The sequence below is a fragment of the Microtus pennsylvanicus genome, chromosome 3 (genome assembly GCF_037038515.1).
Source record: "Microtus pennsylvanicus isolate mMicPen1 chromosome 3, mMicPen1.hap1, whole genome shotgun sequence".
In the NCBI taxonomy this organism is placed as follows: domain Eukaryota; kingdom Metazoa; phylum Chordata; class Mammalia; order Rodentia; family Cricetidae; genus Microtus; species Microtus pennsylvanicus.
The window spans coordinates 82,528,202-82,554,022 of record NC_134581.1 but is presented as its reverse complement, the minus strand read 5'-3'; the positions used below and the strand labels follow the sequence as shown (position 1 = coordinate 82,554,022).

The 25,821-nt window shown below is 37.9% G+C and overlaps 2 protein-coding genes across 2 annotated transcripts; one reads left to right on the top strand and one right to left on the bottom strand.

Annotated features, from left to right (window-relative positions):
• Positions 1-225: 225 nt before the first annotated feature.
• On the top strand, positions 226-1,185 carry LOC142846676 (olfactory receptor 8B8-like). Its single transcript, XM_075967522.1, has one exon. The coding sequence runs from the start codon at positions 235-237 to the stop codon at positions 1,183-1,185; it is 951 nt and encodes a 316-aa protein (XP_075823637.1). The 5' UTR covers positions 226-234.
• Positions 1,186-24,894: 23,709 nt separating this feature from the next.
• On the bottom strand, positions 24,895-25,821 carry LOC142847165 (olfactory receptor 8B3-like). The gene has a single exon (XM_075967893.1). It carries the CDS (start codon positions 25,819-25,821, stop codon positions 24,895-24,897), a length of 927 nt encoding a protein of 308 aa, XP_075824008.1.

The window sequence follows — 25,821 nt, the reverse complement described above, 5'->3', positions numbered from 1 at the left end:
ACAAAAGATATACAGGCTCAACAATGTACAGAGTTATAAATATTTTCAGCTTTATTTAACTAGATTCTAACTTGGAAACTGATTGTCATTTCACTTCATGATGGTGTGAGGTGGTTTCACTGATATCAGCTTATTCTTTGCAGATACCCCCTACTTATATCTCAACTTTGTAAGAAAAAAATTTATTGGAAGACCTGTGAGATTCTATTATGTCTACAGATTCTTGAACAAAGAATGGCTCTGGTAAATGGTTCTTCAGTAACTGAATTCATTCTCTTGGGGTTAACAGACCAGCCAGACCTCCAAATGCCCCTTTTCCTAATTTTTCTAATAACATATGTGATAACTGCATTTGGAAATTTGGCTTTGATCATTTTAATTGTGTTAAATCCTTACCTTCACAAACCCATGTACTTTTTCCTCTTTAACTTGTCCTTCATAGATCTCTGTTATTCATCTTTGATCACACCCAAAATGCTAATGAACTTTATACTAGAGAAGAACATTATCTCTTACATGGGATGCATGACCCAATTCTACTTCTTTGGCTTTTTTGCCATTTCTGAATGTTATGTGCTGACAGCAATGGCCTATGATCGCTATGTGGCTATTTGCAATCCACTCTTGTATAGTGCTGTCATGTCTCCAAAGACATGTTCCTATCTAATGCTTGGTTCATACTTCATGGGACTTTCTGGTGCCATGATCCACACAGGATGTGTCCTGAGACTAACCTTCTGTGATGCAAACACCATCAATCACTATTTCTGTGATCTTCTCCCTTTACTGCAGCTGTCCTGTACCAGTACTTATGCCAATGAGATAGAGCTATTCATTGTGACAGGAAAAGACATCATTGTGCCCACAGTCATCATCTTTACCTCTTATGGCTTCATCCTCTCCTCCATCCTCAAAATAAGATCCACTGAAGGCAGGTCTAAAGCCTTCAGCACTTGCAGTTCCCATATAATTGCTGTTTCTATGTTCTTTGGATCAAGTGCATTTATGTATCTCAAACCTTCTTCAGCTGTATCTATGGGTGAGGCAAAGTTCTCTTCCATATTTTACAGCATTGTGGTTCCTATGATGAACCCTTTAATCTACAGCTTGAGGAACAAAGATGTCAAAGTTGCCTTGAAAAAAACCCTAAACAGAATGTTTAGTCACAATCTACTGTTTTTTTAAACACAACACAGACAGGTTTTCTAAGTTTAATTTGGTGACAGCTTTATTTCATTGTGATTTCTTAATATGGGGAGTAAAATTGGATATTGATATTGACTTGTTTGTAACTATTTTACAATTCTTTTTAGCATATACATTTTATCCTAATCATTATACCTCCTTAAGAATAACATTTGATATATTTTAATTTGTTAATTATAATTATAGATATTAAACATAATTATGTTATAATTATACTTTATTGCCATTGTATATTTGTGATATTTATACTTCATTGCAAGACCGATCATATTTGCTACTTGAAATAGTTACTTAATGTCACACTCTGCCTGCTTTCTTGTCTTTGTTTGTCTACTGGGTGAGAAAATATCCCTTTTAGATTTGTATGTTGAATATATGTACCTTTCCATACTGACTTTTGAAACACTTGCACCTCATATGAAAATACTATTTAATAAACATTAACATGTGAGATGTGTAACATTAATTTAGAAATATAAACCTACACATTTAAATTTTAAAAAATATCTTCAGCATGTGATGGACTACTGAAGCTCAGGTAAGTCAAAAATTTACAAAATCATACAAGGATCCTTAATCAATCTTCCAGTCCTTGATTTTATGCCTCCCCCTTTACCCTATATTTTTAGTTTTATTACACTGAAATAAAACATAAGGTAACATGTCTTCCTTGGGGTTTTTCTGTTGAGTGTTGCTATAGAATCTCTTTATTGATTGTGGTTTTGTTACATTATTATTTCCTTATGAAACAAGTTGAATACTTGTTTTTGTGGGAAAAGAAGATGCCCACTGTGTTAGTGGATGATTGACTTAAGTCAGAATATTAGTTATCATACAAAAGAGTTCCAACCAAAATGATTCAGGTGCCTTTTAGCTGAGCAAGCAGTTTTTTTTTTTTTTGGCAGAGAATAGATTGTACAAAGTTTATATACTGTGAAAAACAAACTCTATCAGGATAGACAGTAATTTGGGGGAACAAAAGTACTGAAAACAACTTGGAAGAGCTAAATCCTAAACTAAGAAAAAATCTAGTAACTATCCTCAAAATTTTCTATTTTGTAGGTTTTTTTGGTTAACTAGAAATTTTGAATGTATTTATAACTTCTGCTGCTCCACACAATAAATGTAAAAGGTGCCTTATGTCATGTTTCTTGATTTTGATACCTTTACAAGTCTTCAGTTGAGCAGTGGATTCTTCGATACCATATCTGCTTTAATTGCATGCCATGTGTATTGCAACAATAAGATCAGGTCATTCAGGCAGAGTAGGCAGTTGCTCCACTCCCCTAGTTTGTGTTCAATGACATTGCCTATGGAAGATCCAGACATTAAGAGAGTATTCCATGCCTAGTTGTACTCTTTCTACTTTCTTTTTTGTATGTGTGGGTCAAAAGGAAAATAACTAGGACCATTTGATCATGAATCTATAAGGTAAATGCAGAGGCTGCTTCCAACAGAATCATAAAGGAGACAGGAGAAGTAGGTAAAGCCACATTCACAGAGAACAGAGAAGGCTCTGAGGTGCTAGTGGTTCTCAATTCATAGAAATTCATGGTGTCTCTAAAATAATTGCTCTACACACATGGAGGTATACATTATTAATATCTACATTTTTAAGGGTGACTAAAAGACTCCAATAAGGTACCAAATTTGGTCAATACTCTCTATCAAGCATACGATATATTAATTTCCAACCAAAGATACAGAATAACATTTAAGAATTTTGGAATGTTTTCCAAGTATAAATGTCTCATCTAGGTAATGACCCATTGAGGAAAAATAGGCAATCTAGATCATAACAAGGAATGAACTATTCTTTATTTTTTTATTGAAAGAAAAAAAAAGAAATTCCCGCCTCCTCCCAGCCTCCCATTTCCCTCCTCTCCTCCCACTCTTCTCCTCATTCCCCCACTCCTTTCCCCCTTCCCCCACTCCTCTTCCACTCCCTTGCCAGTCCGAAGAGCAGTCAGGGTTCCCTGCCCTGTGGAAAGTCCAAGGTCCACCCCACTCCATCCAGGTCTAGGAAGGTTAACATCCATACTGGCTAGGCTCCCACAAAGCCAGAACATGAAGTAGGATCAAAACCCAGTGCCATTTTCTTTGGCTTCCCATCAGCCCTCATTGTCCGCCATGTTCAAAGAGTATGGTTTTATCCCATGCTTTTTCAGTCACAGTCCAGATGGCATTGGTGAGCTTCCAATAGATCAGCCCCACTGTGTCAGTGGGTGGGTGCACCCCTTGTGGTCCTGACTTCTTTGCTCATGTTCTCCCTCCTTCTGCTCTTCATTGGGACCTTGGGAGCTCAGTCTGATGCTCCAGTGTGGGTCTCTGTCTCTATCTCCATCCATCGCCAGATGAAGGTTCTATGGTGATATGCAAGATATTCATCAGTATGACTATAGGATAGGGTCATTTCAGGTTCTCTATCCTCAGCTGCTCAAGGACCTAACTGGGGACATCGCCCTGGGCACCTGGGAGCCCCTCTAGGGTCAAGTCTCTTGCCAACCCTACGATGGCTCTATTAATTAAGTTATGTGATTCCCTGCTACTCTATCCAACCTTCCTTTCTCCCAATCATCCTGTTTCTCCAAGTTCTCCCCATTCTCCCCTTCTAACTTTTCTCTCCCTATCTCCCCTTACCCCCGTCCCACTCCACACCCAAGTTCCCAAATTTTTGTCCGGCAATCTTGTCTACTTCCCATACCCAGGATAACAACTATATGTTTTTCTTTGGGTTCACCTTCTTATTTCGCTTCTTTAGGATCATAGATTATAGACTCAATGACTATTATTTGTGGCTAGAAACCAATTATGAGTGAGTACATCCCATGTTCCTCTTTTTGGGTCTGGGATACCTCACTCAGGATAGTGTTTTCTATTTCCATCCATTTGCATGCAAAATTCGAGAAGTCATTGTTTTTTACCACTGAGTAGTACTCTAATGTGTATATATTCCACACTTTCTTCATCCATTCTTCTATTGAAGGACATCTAGGTTGTTTCCAGGTTCTGGCTATAACAAATAATGCTGCTATGAAGATAGTTGAACAAATGCTTTTGTCATATGATAGGGTATCTCTTGGGTATATTCCCAAGAGTGGTATTGCTGGGTCCAGGGGTAGGATGATCCCGAATTTCCTGAGAAACCGCCACACTGTTTTCCAAAGTGGTTGCACAAGTTTGCATTCCCACCAGCAATGGATGAGTGTATCCCTTTCTCCACAACCTCTCCAGCAGAGGCTATCATTGGTGTTTTTGATTTTAGCCATTCTGACGGGTGTAAGATGATATCTCAAAGTTGTTTTGATTTGCATTTCTCTGATTGCTAAGGAGGTAGAGCATGACCTTAAGTGTCTTTTGGCCATTTGAACTTCTTCTGTTGAGAATTCTCTGTTCAGTTCCATGAACCATTTTTTAATTGGGTTAATTATCATTTTAATGTTTATTTTCTTGAGTTGTTTATATATTTTGGAGATCAGACCTTTGTCTGTTGCAGGGTTGGTGAAGATCTTCTCCCAGTCAGTAGGCTGCCTTTTTGTCTTAGTGATAGTGTCCTTTGCTTTACAGAAGCATCTCAGTTTCAGGAGGACCCATTTATTCAATGTTTCCCTTAATGTCTGTGCTGCTGGGGTTATACATAGGAAGTGATCTCCTGTGCCCATTTGTTGTAGTATACTTCCCACTTTCTCTTCTATCAGGTTCAGTGTGTTCAGATTGATATTGAGGTCTTTGATCCATTTGGACTTGAGTTTTGTGCATAGTGATAGATATGGATCTATTTTCATTCTTCTACAGATTGACATCCAGTTATGCTAGCACCCTTTGTTGAAGATGCTTTAGTTCTTCCACTGTATGCTTTTAGCTCCTTTATCAAAAATGAGGTGTTCATAGGTTTGTGGGTTAAAATCCGGGTCTTCTATACAATTCCATTGGTCGACTTCTCTGTTTTTTAATGCCAATACCACACTGTTTCCATTACTGTAGCTCTGTAATAGAGTTTGAAGTCAGGGATGGTAATGGCTCCAGAAGTTCCTTTATTGTATAAGATTATTTTGGCTATCCTGGGTTTTTTTGTTTTTCCATATAAAGTCGATTATTGTTCTCTCAAGATCTGTGAAAAATTTTGATGGGATTTTGAGGGGGATTGCAATGAATCTATAAATTGCCTTTGGTAGAATTGCCATTTTTATTATGTTGATCCTCCCAATCCAAGAGCAAGGGAGATACTTCCATTTTCTGGTATCCTCTTCAATTTTGTTCTTCAATGCCTTAATGTTTTTGTCAAATAGATCTTTCACTTCCTTGGTTCAATCTGTTGATTTCATTGGTTAAGCAATAAAGAAACTGCCTTGGCCCATTTGATAGGCCCACTCTTAGTTGGATGGAGTAAACAGAACGGAAGGCTGGGAGAAAGAAGCTGAGTCAGGGAGTCGCCATGATTCTTCTACCCCACGCAGATGCAGGTTAAGATCATTCCTGGTAAGCCAGCTCGTGGGCTACAGCAGATTATTAGAAATGGGCTAGTCCAGGTGCGAGGGCTAGCCTAGAAGAGGCTAGATAGAAATGGGCCAAGCGGTGTTTAAAAGAATACAGTTTCAGTGTAGTTATTTTGGGTAAAGCCAGCCGTGGGGGCGGCCGGGTGCCAGGGACGCAGCCCCACCACTCCTTACTACTACAGTATCCTCTTCAATTTTGTTCTTCAATGCCTTAAAGTTCTTGTCAAATAGATCTTTAACTTCCTTGGTTAGAGTTACCCAAAGATATTTTATGTTGTTTGTGGCTATCATGAAAGGGGATGCTTCTCTGATTTCCCTCTCTCCTTCCATATTCTTTGTGTATAGGAGGGCGGCTGATTTTTGGAGTTGATCTTGTATCCTGCCACATTACTAAAGGTGTTTATCAGATGTAGGAGTTCTTTGGTGGAGTTTTTGAGGTCGCTTATGTACACTATCATATCATCTGCAAATAACGAACGTTTAACTTCTTCTTTTCCGATACGAATCCCCTTATGTTGTCTTATTGCTATTGCTAGAATTTCAAGCACTATATTAAAGAGGTATGGAGACAGTGGACATTCTTGTTTTGTTCTTGATTTTAGTGGGATGGCTTTGAGTTTTTCTCCGTTTAATTTAATGTTAGCTGTTGACTTGCTCTAAATAGCTTTTATTATATTTAGGTATGACCCTTGTATACCTAATCTCTCCAAGACTTTTACCATAAAGGGGTGTTGAATTTTGCCAAATGCTTTTTCAGCATCTAATGAAATGATCATATGGTTTTTTTCTTTCAGTTTATTTATGTGGTGGATTACCTTGATAGATTTGAATATGTTGAACCAGCCTGGCATCCCTGGGATGAAGCCTACTTGATCATAATGGATAATTTTTCTAATATGTTCTTGGATTCGGTTTGCCAGTATTTTATTGAGAATTTTTGCGTCGATATTTATGATTGAGATAGGTCTGTAATTCTCTTTCTTGGTTGGGTCTTTGTGTGGTTTTGGTATCAAGGTAACTGTAGCTTCATAAAAGGAATTTGGCAATGACTCTTCTGTTTCTATGTTGTGAAATACATTAAGGAGTATAGGTATTAGGTCTTCTTGGAAGTTCAGGTAGAATTCTGCATTGAAACCATCTGGTGCTGGGCTTTTTTTTGGAAGGGAGATTTTTGACTACGGTTTCTAGTTTTTTCGCGACTAACAGGTCTATTTAGATCATTCGCCTGGTCTTGGTTTAGCTTTGGTATATGGTACTTATCTAAAAAAATGTACATTTCTTTTGCATTTTTTAGTTTTGTGGCATACAGGCTTTTGTAGTAAGATCTAATGAGTCTCTGAATTTTTTCTGCGTTTGTGTTTATGCCCCCCTTTTCATTTCTGATCTTATTTATTTGCGTGTTCTCTCTCTGTAGTTTAATTAGTTAGGATAGAGGTTTGTTGATCTTGTTGATTTTCTCCAGGAACCAAATTTTTGTTTCATTGATTCTTTGGACTGTTTTCTATGATTCTATTTTGTCGATTTCCACCCTCAGTTTGATTATTTCCAGTCTTCTATTCCTCCTGGGCGCATCTGCTTCTTTTTTTTTTTTCTAAAGCTTTCCGGTGTGCTGTTAAGTCTCCGATGTATGCTTTCTCCATTTTCTTTAAGTGGGCACTTAGTGCTATGAACTTTTCCTCTTAGCACTGCTTTCATAGTGTCCCATAGGTTTGAGTATGTTGTCCCTTTATTTTCATTAAATTCAAGGAAGACTTTAATTTCTTTCTTGACCCAGGTGTGGTTTGGTAGTTGACTCTTCAGTTTCTATGCGTTTGTAGGGTTTCTGGGGGTAGCATGGTTGTTGCCTTCTAACTTTAATTCGTGGTGATCTGATAAGACACAGGTGGACACTGATATTTTTTTGTATCTGATGAGGTTTCCTTTGTTTCTGAGTATGTGGTCAATTTTTGAGAAGGTTTCATGACCTGCAGAGAAGAAGGTATATTCTTTCCTATTTGGGTGGAATGTTCTATAGATGTCTGTTAAGTCCATTTGCTTTGTTACCTCCAGTAGTTCTCTTACTTCTCTATTAGGTTTCTTTCTGATTGACCTGTCCATTGCTGAGAGAGGTTTATTGAGGTCTCCTACTACTAGTGTGTTTGGTTTGATGTCTGCCTTGAGTCCTAGTAATATTTCTTTTACATAAGTGGGTGCTTTTATATTAGGGGCGTAGATATTCAGAATTGAGAATTCATCCTGATGAATTGTTCCTGTTATGAGTATAAAGTGTCCATCTCGATCTCCTCTGATTGATTTTAGTTTGAAGTCAGTTTTGTTAGAAATTAATATGGCCACACCTGCTTTATTCTTAGGACCGTTTGCTTGAAAGACCTTTTCCCAAACCTTTACTCTGAGTAGATGCCTGTCTTTGTGGTTGAGATGTGTTTCTTGTAAACAGCAGAACGTTGGATCCTGTTTTCGTATCATATCTCTTAGCCTGTGCCTTTTTATAGGTTAATTGAGACCATTAATATTAAGTGATATTAATGACCAGTGGTTGTTTACTCCAGATATTCTTATCGTTTTTGGAAGTAGAATTTGTGTCTTCCTTCTTTGAGTTGTGCTGGTGAAGGGTCGCTAGATGCCGCAGTTATTATAGGCAGTGTTGGCAATGTTGGATTCCTTGGGTTGCGGTTTTCCTTCTATTACTTTCTGTAGGGCTGGATTCGTGGCTACATATTGTTTAAATTTGTTCTTATCCTGGAATGTCTTGTTTTCTCCATTTACAGTGAACGAAAGCTTGGCTGGGTATAGTAGTCTGGGCTTGCATCCATGGTCTCTTAGCTTCTGCAGTACATCTATCCAGGAACTTCTGGCTTTCATTGTTTCCATAGAGAAGTAAGGTGTAAGTCTGATCGGTTTACCTTTATAAGTTACTTGGCCTTTTTCCTTTGCAGCTCTTAATATTCTTTCTTTAACCTGTATATTTTGTGTTTTGATTATTATATGGCAAGGGGATGTTTTTCTTTGATCCAGTCTGTTTGGTGTTCTGTATGCTTCTTGAATATTCAAAGGAATATCTTTCTTTATGTTGGGAAAGTTTTCTTCCAGAATTTTGTTAAAAATATTTTCTGGGCCTTTGAGTTGTGACTCTTCTCATTTTTCTATTCCTATTATTCTTAGATTTGGTCTTTTTATTGTGTCCCATAATTCCTGAATGTTTTGTGATTGGAATTTGTTGGCTTTGCAGTTTTCTTTGATCAGTGCATTTATTTTCTCTATGGTGTACTCTGAATCTGAGATTCTTTCTTCTATTTCTTGTATTCTATTGATTGTGCTTGTTTATGTAGGCTTTGCTGGTTGACCTAGATTTTCCATATCCAGCTGGTCCTCAGTTTGTGTTTTCTTCCTTGCTTCCATTTCAGTTTTCAATTCTTGAACTGTTTCCATTACCTGTTCGATTGTTCTTTCTTGGTTTCCCAGGGTATTATGTACGTATTTACTCATTTCTTCAAATTTTTGGTTATACTTTTCCTCCATTTCTATAAGGGCATTTTTCACATGTTGTTTAAGGGACTCTATTGCTTTCATGAAGTCAATTTTTTCCACTTCTTTTGTGTTAGGGTGTTGAAGACCTTCTGTTGTTAGATCATTGGGTTCTGGTGTTTTCATGCTGTTTTTCAGATTATTGGGTGAATTCTTTCCTTGGAGCCTGCCCATCTCCTCCTATCGATGCTATCTAAGTGGTCTGTTAAAACTGGTTCAGGTTTCCCTGCTGGCCAGGGGCTCCTCTTACAAAATGCCCTTGTTCTGTTTCCTGGTTCCTGCCGGGGGGCCAAATCCCTCTCACCCCTCAGAAGAGTCTTTAGGAATAGGGCCCGGCTCCTCCTTTGCCAGGGACCTCGCCAACCAAAGGCCTACCTCTTTGATTTAATTGTAGTGGGGCGATCTACTCTCAGTGTTGCGCTTGGTCCCTACAGCCTGTGTCTGCTGCCACGATGGTTCCTGCCACCTGTGGCCTGTTTCCTCTGCTGCCACTCGGGTCCCAGCCTGTCCCCACCTGCTGCGGAGCATGTCCTCCATCCACCTAGGCCATCCGGGTTCCGTCCGCCTCCGCCGTCCAGGTTCTGTCCGCCTCCGTCGTCCGAGCTCTGTCCCTACATTGATAGATTTTCATATGTTGAACCAGCCCTGCATCTCTGGGATGAAGCCTACTTGATCATAATGGATAATTTTTCTAATGGGTTCATGGATTCGGTTTGCCAGTATTTTGTTGAGGATTTTTGCACCGATGTTCATGAGTGAGATTGGCCTGTAATTCTCTTTCTTGGTTGAGTCTTTGTGTGGTTTTAGTATCAGGGTAACTGTAGCTTCATAAAAGGAATTTGGCAATGACTCTTCTGTTTCTATATTGTGGAATACATTAAGGGGTATAGGTATTATGTCTTCTTGAAAGTTCTGGTAGAATTCTGCATTGAAACCATCTGGCCCTGGGCTTTTTCTGGTAGGGAGGTTTTTGATAACAGCTTCTAATTCTTCGTGACTAACAGGTCTATTTAGATTGTTCACCTGGTCCTGGTTTAACTTTGGTATATGGTATTTATCTAAAAAAGTGTCCATTTCTTTTGCATTTTTTAGTTTTGTGGCATACAGGCTTTTGTAGTAAGATCTAATGAGTCTCTGAATTTCCTCTGTGTTTGTGGTTATGTCCCCCTTTTCATTTCTGATCCTATTAATTTGCATATTCTCTCTCTGCCGTTTGATTAGTTTGGATAGGGGTTTATCAATCTTGTTGGTTTTCTCCAGGAACCAGCTTTTTGTTTCATTGATTCTTTGGACTGTTTTCTGTGTTTCTATTTTGTTGATTTCAGCCCTCAGTTTGATTATTTCCAGTCTTCTACTCCTCCTAGGTGAGTCTGCTTCTTTCTTTCTGGAGCTTTAGGTGGGCTGTTAAGTCTCCAATGTGTGCTTTCTCTTTTTTCTTTAAGTAAGCACTTAGTGCTATGAACTTTCCTCTTGGGACTACTTTCATAGCGTCCCATAAGTTTGAGTATGTTGTTTCTTTATTTTCATTGAATTCAAGGAAGACTTTAATTTCTTTTTTTATTTTTTCCTTGATCCAGGTGTGGTTCAGTAGATGACTGTTCAGTTTCCATGATTTTGTTGGCTTTCTGGGGGTAGCAATTTTGTTGAATTCTAACTTGAATCCATGGTGATCTGAAAAGACACATGTGGTTACTAATATTTTTTTTGTAACTGTGGAAATTTGCTTTGTTATCGAGTATGTAGTCAATTTTTGAGAAGGTTCCATGAGTTGCAGAGAAGAAGGTATAATCTTTCCTATTTGGGTGGAATTTTCTATAGATGTCTGTAAAGGACATTTGATTCATTACCTCTATTAATTCTCTTATTTCTCTGTTAGGTTTCTGTATGATTAACCTGTCCATTGGTGAGCGAGGAGTGTTGAAGTCTCCTACTATTAGTGTGTGTGGTTTGATGGCTGCCTTGAGTTTTAGTAATGTTTCTTTTATGTACGTGGGTGCTTTTATATTAGGGGCATAGATATTCAGGATTGAGACTTCATCCTGATGAATTGTTCCTGTTATGAGTATAAAATGCCCTCTCCATCTCTTCTGATTGATTTAAGTTTGAAGTCAACTTTGTTAGAGATTAGTATGGCCACACCTGCTTGTTTCTTAGGTCCATTTGCTTGATAAGCCTTTTCCCAGCCCTTTACTCTGAGTAGGTGCCTGTCTTTGTAGTTGAGGTGTGTTTCTTTTAAACAGCAGAATGTTGCATCCTGTTTTTGTATCCTATCTCTTAGCCTGTGCCTTTTTATAGGTGAGTTGAGTCCATTGACATTAAGTGATATTAATGACCAGTGGTTGTTAACTCCAGTCACTTTTTTAGTAGCAGAGTTTGTGTGTTTTCCTTCTTTGAGTTGTGCTGGTGAAGGGTCTCTAGATGTCTGAGTTATTGTTGTCATTGTTGGACTCCTTGGTTAGTGATTTTCCTTCTATTACTTTCTGTAAGGCTGGATTTGTGTCTACGTATTGTTTAAATTTGTTTTTGTCCTGGAAATTTTTGTGTTCTCCATTTATAGTGAACGAAAGCTTGGCTTGGTATAGTAGTCTTGGCTTGCATCCATGGTCTCTTAATTTCTGCAGTACATCTATCCAGGACCTTCTGCCTTTCATGGTTTCCATAGAGAAGTCGGGTGTAAGTTTGATAGGTTTACCTTTATAAGTAACTTGATCTTTTTCCTTTGCAGCTCTTAATATTTTTTCTTTATTCTTTATGCTTTGTGTTTTGATTATTATATGGCAAGGGGATGTTATTTTTTTTGATCCAGCCTATTCGGTGTTCTGTATTCTTCTTGAACCTTCATAGGTATATCTTTCTTTAGGTTGGAAAAGTTTTCTACTATAATTTTATTGAATATATTTTCTGGACCATTGAGCTGCACTTCTTCTCCCTCTTATACTCCTATTATTCTTAGGTTTGGTCTTTTTATTGTGTCCCATATTTCCTGAATGTTTTGTGATGAGAGTTTGTTGGACTTGCTGTTTTCTTTTATCACTACGTTTATTTTCTCTATGGTATCTTCAGAATCTGAAATTCTTTCTTCTATCTCTTGTATTCTGTTGGTTTTGCTTGTTTCTGTAGTCTCTATTCATTTACCTAGATTTTCCATGTCCAGCCAGCCCTCTGTTTGTGTTTTCTTCTTTGCCTCTATTTCAGTTTTCAAGTCTTGAACTGTTTCCATTATCTGTTTGATTTTGTTTCCTTGGTTTCCTAGGGTATCATTCACCGATTTATTCAATTCTTCAAACTTTCTGTTATACTTCTCATCCATTTCTATAAGGGCATTTTTTACATGCTGTTTAAGGGCATCAATCACTTTCATAAAGTCAATTTTTTTCTACTTCTTGATTAAGGTGATCATGTCCTCCTGTTGTGAGTTTGCTGGGTTCTGGTGGTTTCATGTTGTTTTTCAGATTGTCGGGTGAATTCTTGCATTAGCACCTGCCCATCTCTTCCTCTGAATGCTCCCCTATGGATCTTCTTTCATAGGATCAGGTCTCCTTGCCTACTGAGGTACCTTCCCAGTTATGGCACTTCCCCATGATGGCTCTCCTGGTGCTCCAGTGATGTCTCTCCTGGTGTCAAGATCAGGTCTCTGTGCTGATTGGGTAGCTAGTAAACAAAGCGCCTACCTTGCTTGCTGCAGGCAGGCTATTGAAACAAAGGACCTCCTGCCTGCCCAGCTGCCCTCAGGATTCGGCCCCTGTGCCCAGACAGCCCAATTTATTTTCTGAAAGATAATAGTTGTTTTCCTTTTCTCAAAAAGTAAGAATTAATCATCTTATTCCTGAAAAAGTTAATATAACTGAGCTTATTCTCCAAATACTTCTCTAAAGCTTAAACTCTTCATTTTAGCCAATCATTTTCCACCTTTTCTGACTCAAAAGCATATCCATTGCTTCAGAAGAAATAAAAAACTCAAATTGACAGAGTAACTAGAGAGATCCCTACTGAAAGATATTTTATTCACAGTGCTTGCAGAGATATAAGTGAGAAACTTGTGTTCTACTGTGGAACCTTTCATGTCTGATGTGTAAAGGTGATATCTTCCAGTGGAGGATGGGATGACCAAAGTATAAACATAATATAACTGACAGTTTCTGAAGGCCAGTGCCATGTAAGTCCCGTCACTTCCTTGATACATGATGTAATGTAGTCATTATTAAACAGTAATATTTCTACACAGGAAGAAAAGGTGAAAATGATCATATTTTCAAATACATAAACTACTGTATTAAATTTCTAATATACATGCAAAAGACAAAAAGATAAATTAAGTATGCTAATGGTAAGGAATGCGAGTCATTATCTTTAAAAAGCAGAAATAAATTATTCACATGAGCCTTAACTTTTCTTGATTCTACTAACGGCAACAACAATAAAGAGAAAGATAATGACCACACAAAGGAAATAATGAAACTGACTTCTCCAGTGTTGTAACTGCATGACAAAGGACACTTTTTCAGATTAACACTTTCTCTTACTTAGTGTCTTTATTAAGGCACCTTTAACATCTTTGTTCCTCAAGCTGTACATTTAGGTATTCAGCAGAGGAACTGTACTGGTATAAAAGACAGATGATATTTTCCTTCATTCATTGACATGGCAGAAGATGGTTTGAGGTACATAAAGGCACCTGATCCAAAGAATAGAGAAACAGCAATTATGTGGGAACTGCAGGTATTAAGGGCCTTGAACTTGCCCTCAGTAGAGAATATTTTATTTATTTATTTTATTTCTTTAATTAATTTATTTATTTTTATTTTTTCCATTCAAAAATTTACACTTCCTCTCCTCCTTTTATTCCCCTTTCTCCCACTCTCCCTCCTCCCTCCCCCTCCCTCCTTAAGAGAGGACAGTCAAGCCTGCCCTGTGGGAAGTCCAAGGCCCTCCCCACTACATTCAGGCCTAGGAAGCTTTGCAGTCAAACAGACTAGGGTCCCAAAAAGCCAGTACATGCAGTAGAAATAAGACCCAGTGCCTTTATCATTGGCTTCTCAGTCAGCTCCCCATTGTCAGCCACATTCAGAGAGTCTAGTTTGATAGCATGCTCATTCAGTCCCGGTCCAGCTGGATTTGGTGAGCTCCCATTAGAACAGGCACACTGTCTCAGTGGGTGGAACAACCCCTCACGGTCCAGATTTCCTTACTCATCTTCTCCCTCTTTCTGCTCCTCATCTGGACCTTGGAATCTCAGTCCGTTGCTCTGATGAGGCTCTCTGTTGCGGGTCAAAGATTCTATGGTGATATTCGAGATAACCATCAGTGTGATAGTAGGGCAAAGCCAGTTCAGGCATCCTCTTTTCTGCTGCCCAAAGACCTAGCTAGGGACATCCCCAAGGACACCTGGGATCCCCTCTAGAGCCAAGTCTCTTGCCAACACTAAAATGGCTCCCACAAAAAAGGCATCTTACTGAATGGGAGAAGATCTCCATCAACCCCGCATCAGACAAAGGTCTGATCTCCAAAGTATATAAAGAACTCAAGAAACTAGACATTAAAACTCTAATTAACACAATTAAAAAATGTGGTACTGAACTGAACAGAGAATTCTCAACAGAAGAAGTTCAAATGGCCAAAGACACTTAAGGTCATGCTCAACCTCCTTAGCAATCAGGGAAATGCAAATCAAAACAACTCTGAGATACCATCTTACACCGGTCATAATAGCTAAAATCTAAAACACCAATGATAGCCTATGCTGGAGAGGATGTACAGTAAGGGGAACACTCATCCATTGTTGGTGGGAATGCAAACTTGTGCAACCACTTTGGAAATCCGTGTGGTGGTTTCTCAGGAAACTGGGAGTGAACCTACCTCAGGACCCAGCAATTCTACTCTTGGGAATATACACAAGAGATGCCCAATCATACTACAAAAGCATTTGTTCAACTATGTTAATAGCAGCACTATTTGTAATAGCCAGAACCTGGAAACAACCTAGGTGCCTCTCAATAGAAGAATGGATAAAGAAGGTGTGGCACATATACACTTTAGAGTTTTACTCAGCGGTAAAAAACAATGACATCTTGAATTTTGCATGCAAATGGATGGAAATACTTTACTGAGTTAGATAACCCAGACCCAAAAAGATGAATATGCTATGTACTCACTCTTAAGTGGTTCTAGCCATAAATAAAGGATATTGAGCCTATAATTTGTGATCCTAGAGAAGCTAAATAAGAAGGTGAACCCAAAGAAAAAGATATAGTTATCCTCCTGGATATTAAAAGTGGACAAGACTGCCGGGCAGGGGTTGGGAGCACGGGGGTGGGGGAGGATGTAGGTAAGGGTATATGGGGAAATAGAAGGAAGAAGGAGAGGATGCGGAGAGCTTGGGGGACCAGGATGGTTGGGAAGGAGGGGGTGGGTGGATGTGGGAGCAGGGAAGTAGATATCTTAATTAGGGGACCATTTTAGGGTTGGCAACAGATTTGACTTTAGAGGGGTTCCCAGGTGTCCAAGGAGATGTCCCCAGCTTGTTCCTTGGGCAGCTGAGGCAAAGGTGCCTGAACTGTCCTTATCCTATAACCAGACTGATGAATATCTTGCAAATCATCATAAAACCTTCATCTGACAATGAATGGAGATAGAGACAGAGACCCACATTCAAGAATTTACACTTTCTCTCCTCCTCCCATTCCCCTTCCGCTCCCCCACTCACCCTCATCCCTCCTGTTCCCACCTTAAGAGAGGGCAGGGAACACTGCCCTGTGGGAACTCCTGAAAGACCACCTAAATGGGTGTCACATCTGAGGGATCGCCCTTTACCCAAGACAGAATCCAGGCCACTGGATGCAAAAGCAAGAGGAAGTTTAATGTTTACACAGGCGTCTGTGGTCGCTTCATCCAACCAACTGGATGAGCAGCTAGCTGAATAAGCACGAAGCAGCAACAAGCTTTTCATTGGTTCCTACACGGGCTAGGGTCGAGTTTAGGTCAGGGCTGTTTATCCCTTTGCACGTTCAACTCTCTGGGTATTTTGACAGACTGTCGCAGTGGTTAGCTGTCTTCCTGTTGGCCCAGTTTCTACAGAGCTACCTAACCGCAAACATCCTGTTCACCGGGGCCCTATCTGCTTCGCTAAAATTTGATTTTCTAAGCTTATATAGGTGACTTAATTTTAACCGTGCTACATGCTGGAACGGAGGTCTCTCACTCCAAGGCCCTCCCTGCAACATCCAGCCTAGGAAGCTTTGTATCCAAATAGACTAGGGTCCCAAAAAGTCAGTGCATGCAGTAGAAACAAGTCCCAGTGCCTTTATCAATGGCTTCTCAGTCAGGCCCCATTTTCAGCCACATTCAGAGAGTCCAGTTTGATAGCATGCTCATTCAGTCCCGGTCCAGCTGGATTTGGTGAGCTCCCATTAGAACAGGCACACTGTCTCAGTGGGTGGAACAACCCCTCGAAGTCCAGACTTCCTTGCTCATCTTCTCCCTCCTTCTGTTCTTCAACTGGACCTTGGGGGCTCAATATGTTGCTCTGACGAGGGTCTCTGTCTCTATCTCCATCTGTTGCTGAAGGAAGACTCTATGTTGATATTCGAGATAATCATCAGTGTGATAGTGGGGCATGGCCAGTTCAGGTACCCTCTCCTCTGTTGCCCAAGGGCCTAGCTGAGGACATCCCTGTGGACACCCAGGATCCCCTCTAGAGCCAAGTCTCTTGCCAACCCTAAAATGGCTCTCTTAATGTAGATATTTTCTTCCCTGCTCCTATATCTGCCATTCCTCCATCTCCACCTTTCCACTCACCCAAGCTCTCTCCAGTCTTTCCTTTCTCCTTTCTTTCTCCCCCTCTCCCCTTCCCCCACCCTCACCCCCACCCCTATGCCCACTAAAAAGAGTTTTAACTCCTTATGTTCACCTTCACCTCAGTTTATTGATGAGTGTAATTCAGGAAATATACAGCTTGTGTTTTACACTCAAGGAGAGCAAAGGGGATAATTATCTACAACCCAGAGAAAGACCCACAACACCCATGATATGAAAGGTTGATAACAGCATAGTCCTGAACTGATAATTTAGAGGCCTGGGTCTCTTAACACAGAACAGAAAGTCTAACTCCAGACCTAGGCCCATAGAAACTGCAGCATCTAGTATATGTGCTATCTGATCAAGAGTCATAAATTTACCCCGAATGTTTACATAAGTTGCCTGGTTATGTGGTAACCTCTAACCTTGTTGGGAGAAAAGCTTGTAACAATCTATACCCTATTTATAATTTTATTGAAAACAAACCTTTTAACTCTTTCCACTGCCTAAAAGTTTAGCGTAGCTCACTATCTTTCCCCTCTGGAATTCCCTGATGATTTAATTCCTTTCTTAACTAACATTCTCCATTAAGGAGCCCACCAGAAATCCACCAGTCACTCCATCTTTGATCTGACTTCTCCCCACCCACCCCGTGTGTGTGTGTTTGTGTGTGTGTGTGTGTGTGTGTGTGTGTGTGTGTGTGTGAAAACTCTTACCTGATTTCTATGGAGCAAAAGAATTTTAGACCTGGAACCTTCTAGTACTGGGGAATTGATGGTTTTAGTGATATATAAGTGGTAACATTTGTAAGGGGAGAACTAAGAACAATGTAGAATAAAAAGGGAAACTGAATAGAGAAGAATTAAGAAAATGGACAGATGTTTCCCATTGTGATTATACTTCTTTACCCTCAAATTTTTACCGCCCCCCCCTTTTTTGCTCATCTTGGTATCTTTAATTGACCACTGAACAGAATCCTTAAGGCTGTAAACTTTTAGGGCTCTTGTAACTTCTATACACAATAGAATCTGCAGGCATACGAATCCACAGAAACTGTGACAACATGCACAAGTACTTCACACGTTTAAACCAGATGAGATCTCAGTACTGAAGAAGTCCCAGTCACTAGCCCAGAAACTATCTACAACTTATAACTGTTTCCAAAACAGAAACTAGTTTTCTTCAACAGACTCACTGTATATCAAATATCAAACCACATATGAGGGCAGGTTCCATAACCATAAGCACATGGTCAACACACACACACACACACAAAAAAAACCCTTAATTATTGTATTTTGATGGTTTTTAGTTCATAATGATGGGTTTGGACATTTTTCATTTTATTTTTTGTGTACTATCAATTTTTCTCTTAGTACTGCTTTCATAGCATCCCATAGGTTTGGGTATGTTGTGCCTTTATTTTCATCAAATTCTAGGAAGTCTTTTATTTCCTTATTTCTTCCTTGAACCAGAGGTGGTTCAATAGCTTACTGTTGAATTTCTGGAGGCTTCTCAAAAAAACTAGAAACGAAAATAGCACATAATTTGTGATATTGGTTCTAGGGAATGCACATTCACATTCATTGTTCCTCTTGTTACAATGGACAGAAAATGCAATCAAGCTAGATGGCCATCACCTGATAATTATGTATAGAAAATGTAGTAGATAGACACAATGGAATATTACACAGGTCTAAAGAAAAAAATAAAATTCATTTATCTTTGAGGCTACAAAATTTTCATGTATCATAAAAAGCTTACTCATTAATGAAAAGACATTCAGCTTCCTCCCATGTTTTTAACTATAGTAAATATTAAAAATAAAATGTATACATATTCAATCTTATGATAATTATATCTGAATTTTTGTGACACTTATGATTAAACTTAGGGTATTAACTCTTAAAAAAAATTCTCCATGTTCAAGTTGCATCTTCGCTTCTGTGGTTTTTGTTTGTGTTGCTTTTCTACTTCCTATTGACTATACAATGTTCATTTTCTTGTAAATGTTGAAGTGACCTGCTAACTCACTGAATCTTCACCATCGCTTGTTTTTATCTATTTGCTATTTTTTTTTTAAAACCAAGATCTGCAGAATTAGGATCTGTTGGTACCTTTGGTTTAAATATTCCTAGTGACTAATGATTGTGAGCACTGTTAAAATGCACATTGAAACTTTGCATGTTTCTTTGTAGGCATGTATATGTAATTCATGGCTTTTTTTTAGCAGGTTGTCATTGTGAGGTTAGAAAACTTATCTGTTTATTTTATGGTTTTAAAATATTTTCTTCTGCTCAGTGCTAATGCAATTACTTTTGTTCTTTCTGTGACAAAAATTCATGGTAATAACAAGTTAAAGAAAAGATGGTTTATATTTGACTCATGGAACAAGATAAAGAGTTTCGGGGAATCAAGGTGGCAGAAGTGATGGACAGCTAGTCATACTGTGTCTAAAGTCAGAAGTGAGAGAGGATTGTTGCTGCTCAATTTAACTTCTTTTTATTTATCTTAGAAAGCTGCACATGGAAAAGTACAACCTAAAGACATCATGTATCTTTCAACCTCTACTAACTCAATCTAAAAATTCCTGGACAACAGTTGTCTCCTAGGTAATTATAAACCCATTCAAGTTGACAGAATAAACCCTCATAAATGGACAGTTTGGCTTACATGAGGGAAGTTTCCCCATAGTGAGAGTCCTCTATTTTTCTATGACTGCCTGTGTTTTTCATGTTACTGTACAGAAGTCATCACTACAAATGCAGCTGTGAACTTTTGGATGTGTATTTTCTTGTAAATACTCTTATTTTTTAAATCTTGACTCTGTATATTTGACCCACTTGGAGTAAGGGATATACAGTGTCTGTAAGGTTTGAATATAATTTTTTAATACCTACATTCAGGTTTCTTAATTGAAGATACTGTCTGTACTCTCTAAGAGATGGTCTTAGAAACTTTTTCAAACCCTTTGTTTTTTAACTCTTTATCTAAGATCTTTTTTCTGGCTCTCATACAATTTCTCTGATTACCTGCCTTTATTTTCATACCACTTTGTTTAATTTTTTCCTCAGGTTTCTGGTTAGCTTTAAAATTTAGAAGTGAGTGTAATCTAGTTTTATTGTTTTTTGAGTTGGACTTGCATATTCAGAGTCAAATGAGATTATTTATGAATATTAAGATTGAAAATGTCACTGAGATGTCATAGATAGAGCAATGACTCTACAGATGTCTTTGGAAAGACATCTTAACAGTGTAATTTTTCTGACCAATAAGTAAAAGTTATGCTTCTGAGTGATTATATCTCATTAATTTCTTTAAACAAAATTTTGTTATTTTGTTCTACAAACTTTAATCAACTCTGTGGTTAGTTCATGAGTATTTTCTTGTGTGTGAATATGTATGTATATGTATGTTTGTGAGTGTGTATGTATATGATTTGTGCATATTCCAGTGGGTGTGGGTGCACAAATATAAGCAGGCACATAGGTATTTGCTGGGGGGATAATGCTTTTGTATGCAGTAAAGATTTGTCACGCATATTTGTTTAATAAAATATTGATTGGCTAGTAGCCAGGTAGGAAGAATAGACAGAGAAACCAGACTAAGGGAATTCTGGAAAAAGCAAGGCAGATATCCAGTCACCAGTTAGATCAAGAGGAAGCAAGATGAAAATGCCTCACTGAGAAAAGAGACAAAGGCATGTGGCTAAGCATAGATTAAAATTTAAGTTGTAAGAGCTAGTTTAAAATAAGCCTGAGTTAATAGGACAAAGCCTTATATTATACTTAATATAAGGCTGGGACCATGCAGGATGGAAACTTCCACCTACATTTCGGCAGGGGAATGTGGATCTGTACTTGAATGACTGTGAAAGCAAGATACCACCAAGGCATGTCTAAGTCATGAACACATTTATTTTGTACTTATGCATAAACTTCTTTGAGCAATGTTAAGAAATTTTTAATGTGCAGATCTTTCAGGTCTTTGATTATGAATAGTACAGTAATTCTTCAGTATTTTATTCTTTGGAATTTTTTATATATAGAATTATAATTTTCATTGTTAGTAAATACATATAAAAATTATATGTATAATTATATGTATAATTCGCAGCTCAGTGGCGAAGTATTCACTAGCTCAAGTGAAGCCTCTATTCATAATAATTCTTCTAAGAAGATTTGAAGAATTTAACTGAGACAAGACTTCACTGAAAACAGAAGAGATTAAAAATGAGGCTCTATAAATGGTATAAAATTTTTCTCCTAATACAGTATTAATACAAAATAGTTGTTTTTTTATTTTTATTGAAAAAAATTTCTGCCTCCTCCCAGTCTCCCATTTCCCTCCCCCTCCTCCCACTCCTCTCCCCCTGTCTCTCCAGTCCAAAGAGCAGTCAGGGTTCCCTGCCCTGTGGAAAGTCCAAGGTCCTCCCCCTTCCATGCAGTCTAGGAAGGTGAGCATCCAAACTGGCTAGGCTCCCACAAAGCCAGAACATGAAGTGCCATTGTCCTTGGCTTCTCATCAGCCCTCATTGTCTACCATGTTCCGAGAGTCCGGTTTTATCCCATGCTTTTTCAGTCCCAGTCCAGCTGGCCTTGGTGAGCTCCCAATAAATCAGCCCCACTGTGTCAGTGGGTGGGTGCACCCCTCACGGTCCTGACTTTCTTACTCATGTTCTCCCTCCTTCTGCTCCTTGGAAGCTCATTCCGGTGCTCCAATGTGGGTCTCTGTCTCTATCTCCATCCATCGCCAAGATGAAGGTTCTATGGTGATATGCAACATATTCATCAGCATGGCTATAGGATAGGGTCATTTCAGGTTCCCTGTCCTCAGCTGCCCAAGGAACTAACTGGGGACAGTTTTATTGCAGCTCACAAATCGATTCAACCGTACTGAATATTCCCTTCATTCCTTTAATAGACATAAGTGAAAATTACCCCTTAGGTGTGGGGATCAGGTTGTCTCTGCCTTAGATGTGTCCAGATTGCTCTACAGTTTTATTTTGCCTCTGTGGATACACTAATGTGAATTACAGTTTGTACTATAAGTATTAATTACATACACTTGGGTATTTATGTTTGTGTAAGTTTGTTGACTGTTCTTGTAACTAGCATTCTAATCATAGATTTGTAACACAATTTATTGGAAAAAATCAGGATATATACATGCATATATAAGTATTGTAATGGCTACATAAATCATACAATATAGAAAATTTTGATGCAATGACCATTTTATGATGGTCATGTGCTTATGTAATTAAAGTACGGCCATTACTTTTCTTATTATTCCTTCATACATTTTTTTGTGGTAGTCAATTTTACCCCTAGGATTAACACATATTAATCAAGCACTCGGCACTGAAATATATCCTCAGTTTTTTTTTTTTTTTTTTTTTTTTTTTACTCTGTGTGGGTTTGCTAAATTAGCCATGGTGGTCATGGACTATTCCTACTTCATCATGTGTGGATAGATATACCTTTTAATGATTTTTATATACACAAATTTCTTATCCTGACTATGCTGAAATAATTTCCTGGCTTGCTTTATAGCTGTCAGATATAAGTGAAGCCTCATTACCTCCATATTGCCCAGGTGAGAACAAAGAAAAGGTGGACAGTGCAACAATCTTGTGTTAGAATAAAAGTTGTTTTGTCTTTACCACTCCTGGGACACTTCACTGCAACAAAAACCGACAAGTGTCCATTCTACTGAAGTCTACACAGTCATATCTGCCCGATGTCACATGTGTTTGCATCATGGATTTGTTTTACCACTTTTCATGATGCTACACTGGTATGTGAAATGAGATCCTTATGCTTAGACAGGGATAGATTTGTTGTTTTATTTTAAAATCATTACACAAGATTCCACTGTATTCCCACACAGTATGGAGGGCAGCTTTTATTTAATATGAAAAGTCTTGCCACAGTTATTATAATGTTTCATGTTTCAGGTGAATAGCTTAAAAAGCCTCTTAACTATAAACAATTTATTTACACATATTGATTTATAGAAAAAGAGAGCTCTTTAAGACTTATGTGGCAATAACATCTGTCCTTGATAACTTTATTATAGCAATTCCATTCATATTGGTGATATTTTGTTCAGTAGCAGAAAAATCCCATATGTGAAACCCATATGAAAGTTAATAAAAATGAGATAGTTTACTTCTCTCCAGATGTTCCTTTGGGCTAAATATTATTTATTTATTCATTTGTTTGTTTGTTTATTTAAGATTTCTGCCTCCTCCCCGCCACCGCCTCCCATTTCCCTCCCCCTCCACCAATCAACTCCCCCTCCCTCAGCAGCCTGAAGAGCAGACCGGGTTCCCTGCCCTGTGGGAAGTCCAAGGACCTCCCACCTCCTTCCAGGTCTAGTAAGGTGAGGATCCAAACAGCCTAGGCTCCCACAGAGCCAGTACGTGCAGTAGGATCAAAACCCAGTGCCATTTTTATTTATTGTCAATTAACTTGACATACCCAGAGATATATTTTTAAACATATCCAGAGAGATGTTAAAGTCCTCACAATATTTTAAGAAGTTCCAGAAAAGAAAAAAGGTATAGAAAGAGTCTTCCACTACCTACCCTGTACTTCTTCCTAAATAGTGTCTCAATGACCACTTGCTCTTTATTCCTTGACATAGCTCTCCTTACTATACTTGGACCTAACAAACATAGCCTGTCTTTATTTCTCAATAAACAATCTTCATTACTCAAAACATTGTTAATGCAGGGTCATTGTGGTTATAAAGAATTATATGAGATTAATAAAACAAAGAAATATTTGCAGAGCTATACATAAGGAAGTTAAGATTCAGATGATAATATGATTTTTCAGAACCCTTCATTGATTCTTTTTAGGGAAAGACACTTATTTACTCACTGTATATCTTCTTGGCTTCAATTTCAATAACTTTTTTTGGCACTATTTGCATCCCATATGTACTTTTCTTTAATTACTAAGCCCTTAAAACATTCATGTAATTCCATTTTCAACTTTGTAGATGAACTCCATTCCCAATGGCAAAAAGAAAAACAATAACAAAAGGAGTAATAAAATAAAGTAACCACTGAAAGAACAGTAGCCACGTGTACCCAACAGACAAATAATAATAAAGTTTTAAAGAAAAAAATAAAAAATAAAATAAAAAATAAAAATAATAAAGTTTTCAAAGCTGAAATAACTCTTATGTTCATATTTCATAATAACAATAAAAATATTCAAAAATTATTTGAATAAACAATATGCTTGAAACTTGAAACTATTAGGCAATTCTGCAATTTTTATTAAGCTATTGATTACCAATAAATAATACCTAGTATTGGCAGCTGAACAGATATGTTGTTAGGGTACTTTCCAATGGAAAATGTATAGAAAGAACAGAATCATATGTTTGAATACTTATTGAAAGACAAACATTCAAAATGAGAAACCCACATACAGTGGACAATGGCATGCTCATACTATTTCATTTGTCATTTTGAAGATCTATTTTAATTTATAAGAGGTAAAAAATAACTGTAATGAATGGAAGTATTAGGTAAGTTCCTTTAGTGAAATTATTTTTAAATAAGAAATATAGTTGAAAATGTTAGAACTGATTAAAATTTTAAAAAAGTATGAAAATATTTTTTACATATGGAAACAATATGTAAAAGACTCAAATTTCTTTTTATTATTAAAAGGAAACAGTTTAGTTTCATAATTAAGACAATTGGTTTCTGCCTGTACAAATCTAAAAAACAACAACAAAAAAAACATAGAATGTTTTCTAGAAAAAGGTAAATTCTTCTGTTGAAATATTTTCCATAAATAAAAACTATCTCAATTCTGAAAACAAGAGGTGTAAAGAGAGCACCATACAATCAAACGTTCCTGAGGGTTTTCCTAAAGGCAACTTTAATATCTTTGTTCTTCAAGCTGTAGATTAAGGGATTCATCATGGGAACAACATTGGTATAAAAGACAGAATAAATTTTTCCTTCATTCAGTGATTCAGCTGAGGAGGGTTTGAAATACACAAGAGCACCTGAACCAAAGAACAGAAAAACTGCAATGATGTGGGAGCTGCAGGTGCTGAAGGCTTTGGACCTGCCCTCAGAGGAACTGATGTGGAGGATGCTGGAAAGGATGAACCCATAGGAGATAAAGATAGTTGAAGTAGGAACAATGATGTTAATGCTTGCAGCCACAAAAATTACAAGATTGTTAACATATGTGCTTGAGCAAGAGAGCTGGAGCAAAAAAGGAATATCACAGAAGTAGTGGTTGATGGTATTGGTATCACAGAAGCTCAGTCTCAGCATGCATATGGTGTGAGCTATAGCATTAGAAACAGCAATAAAGTAGGAACCAAACATAAGATTCAAACATAGTTTAGGAGACATGACAACATTATACAAGAGTGGATTGCAGATGGCCATGTAGCGATCATAGGCCATAGAAGTCAACACATAGCATTCAGAAACAACAAAGAAGCAAAAGAAAAAGACTTGAGTCATACATTCCATGTAAGATATGACTTTCTCCGTTAATACGAAGTTCATCAGCATTTGGGGAGTGAACACGGAACAATAACAGACATCTATAAAGGACAAGTTAAAGAGAAAAAAGTACATAGGAGTGTGGAGGTGAGAATTCAACCCAGTCAAAATTATCAAACACAAATTTCCCAATGCAGTGACCAGATACATTCCTAGGAAGAGAAAGAACAAGGGCATTTGAAGTTCAGGTTCATCTGATAGTCCTACCAGAATGAATTTGGTCACCAAAGAGAAATTTGCTGAGTTCAT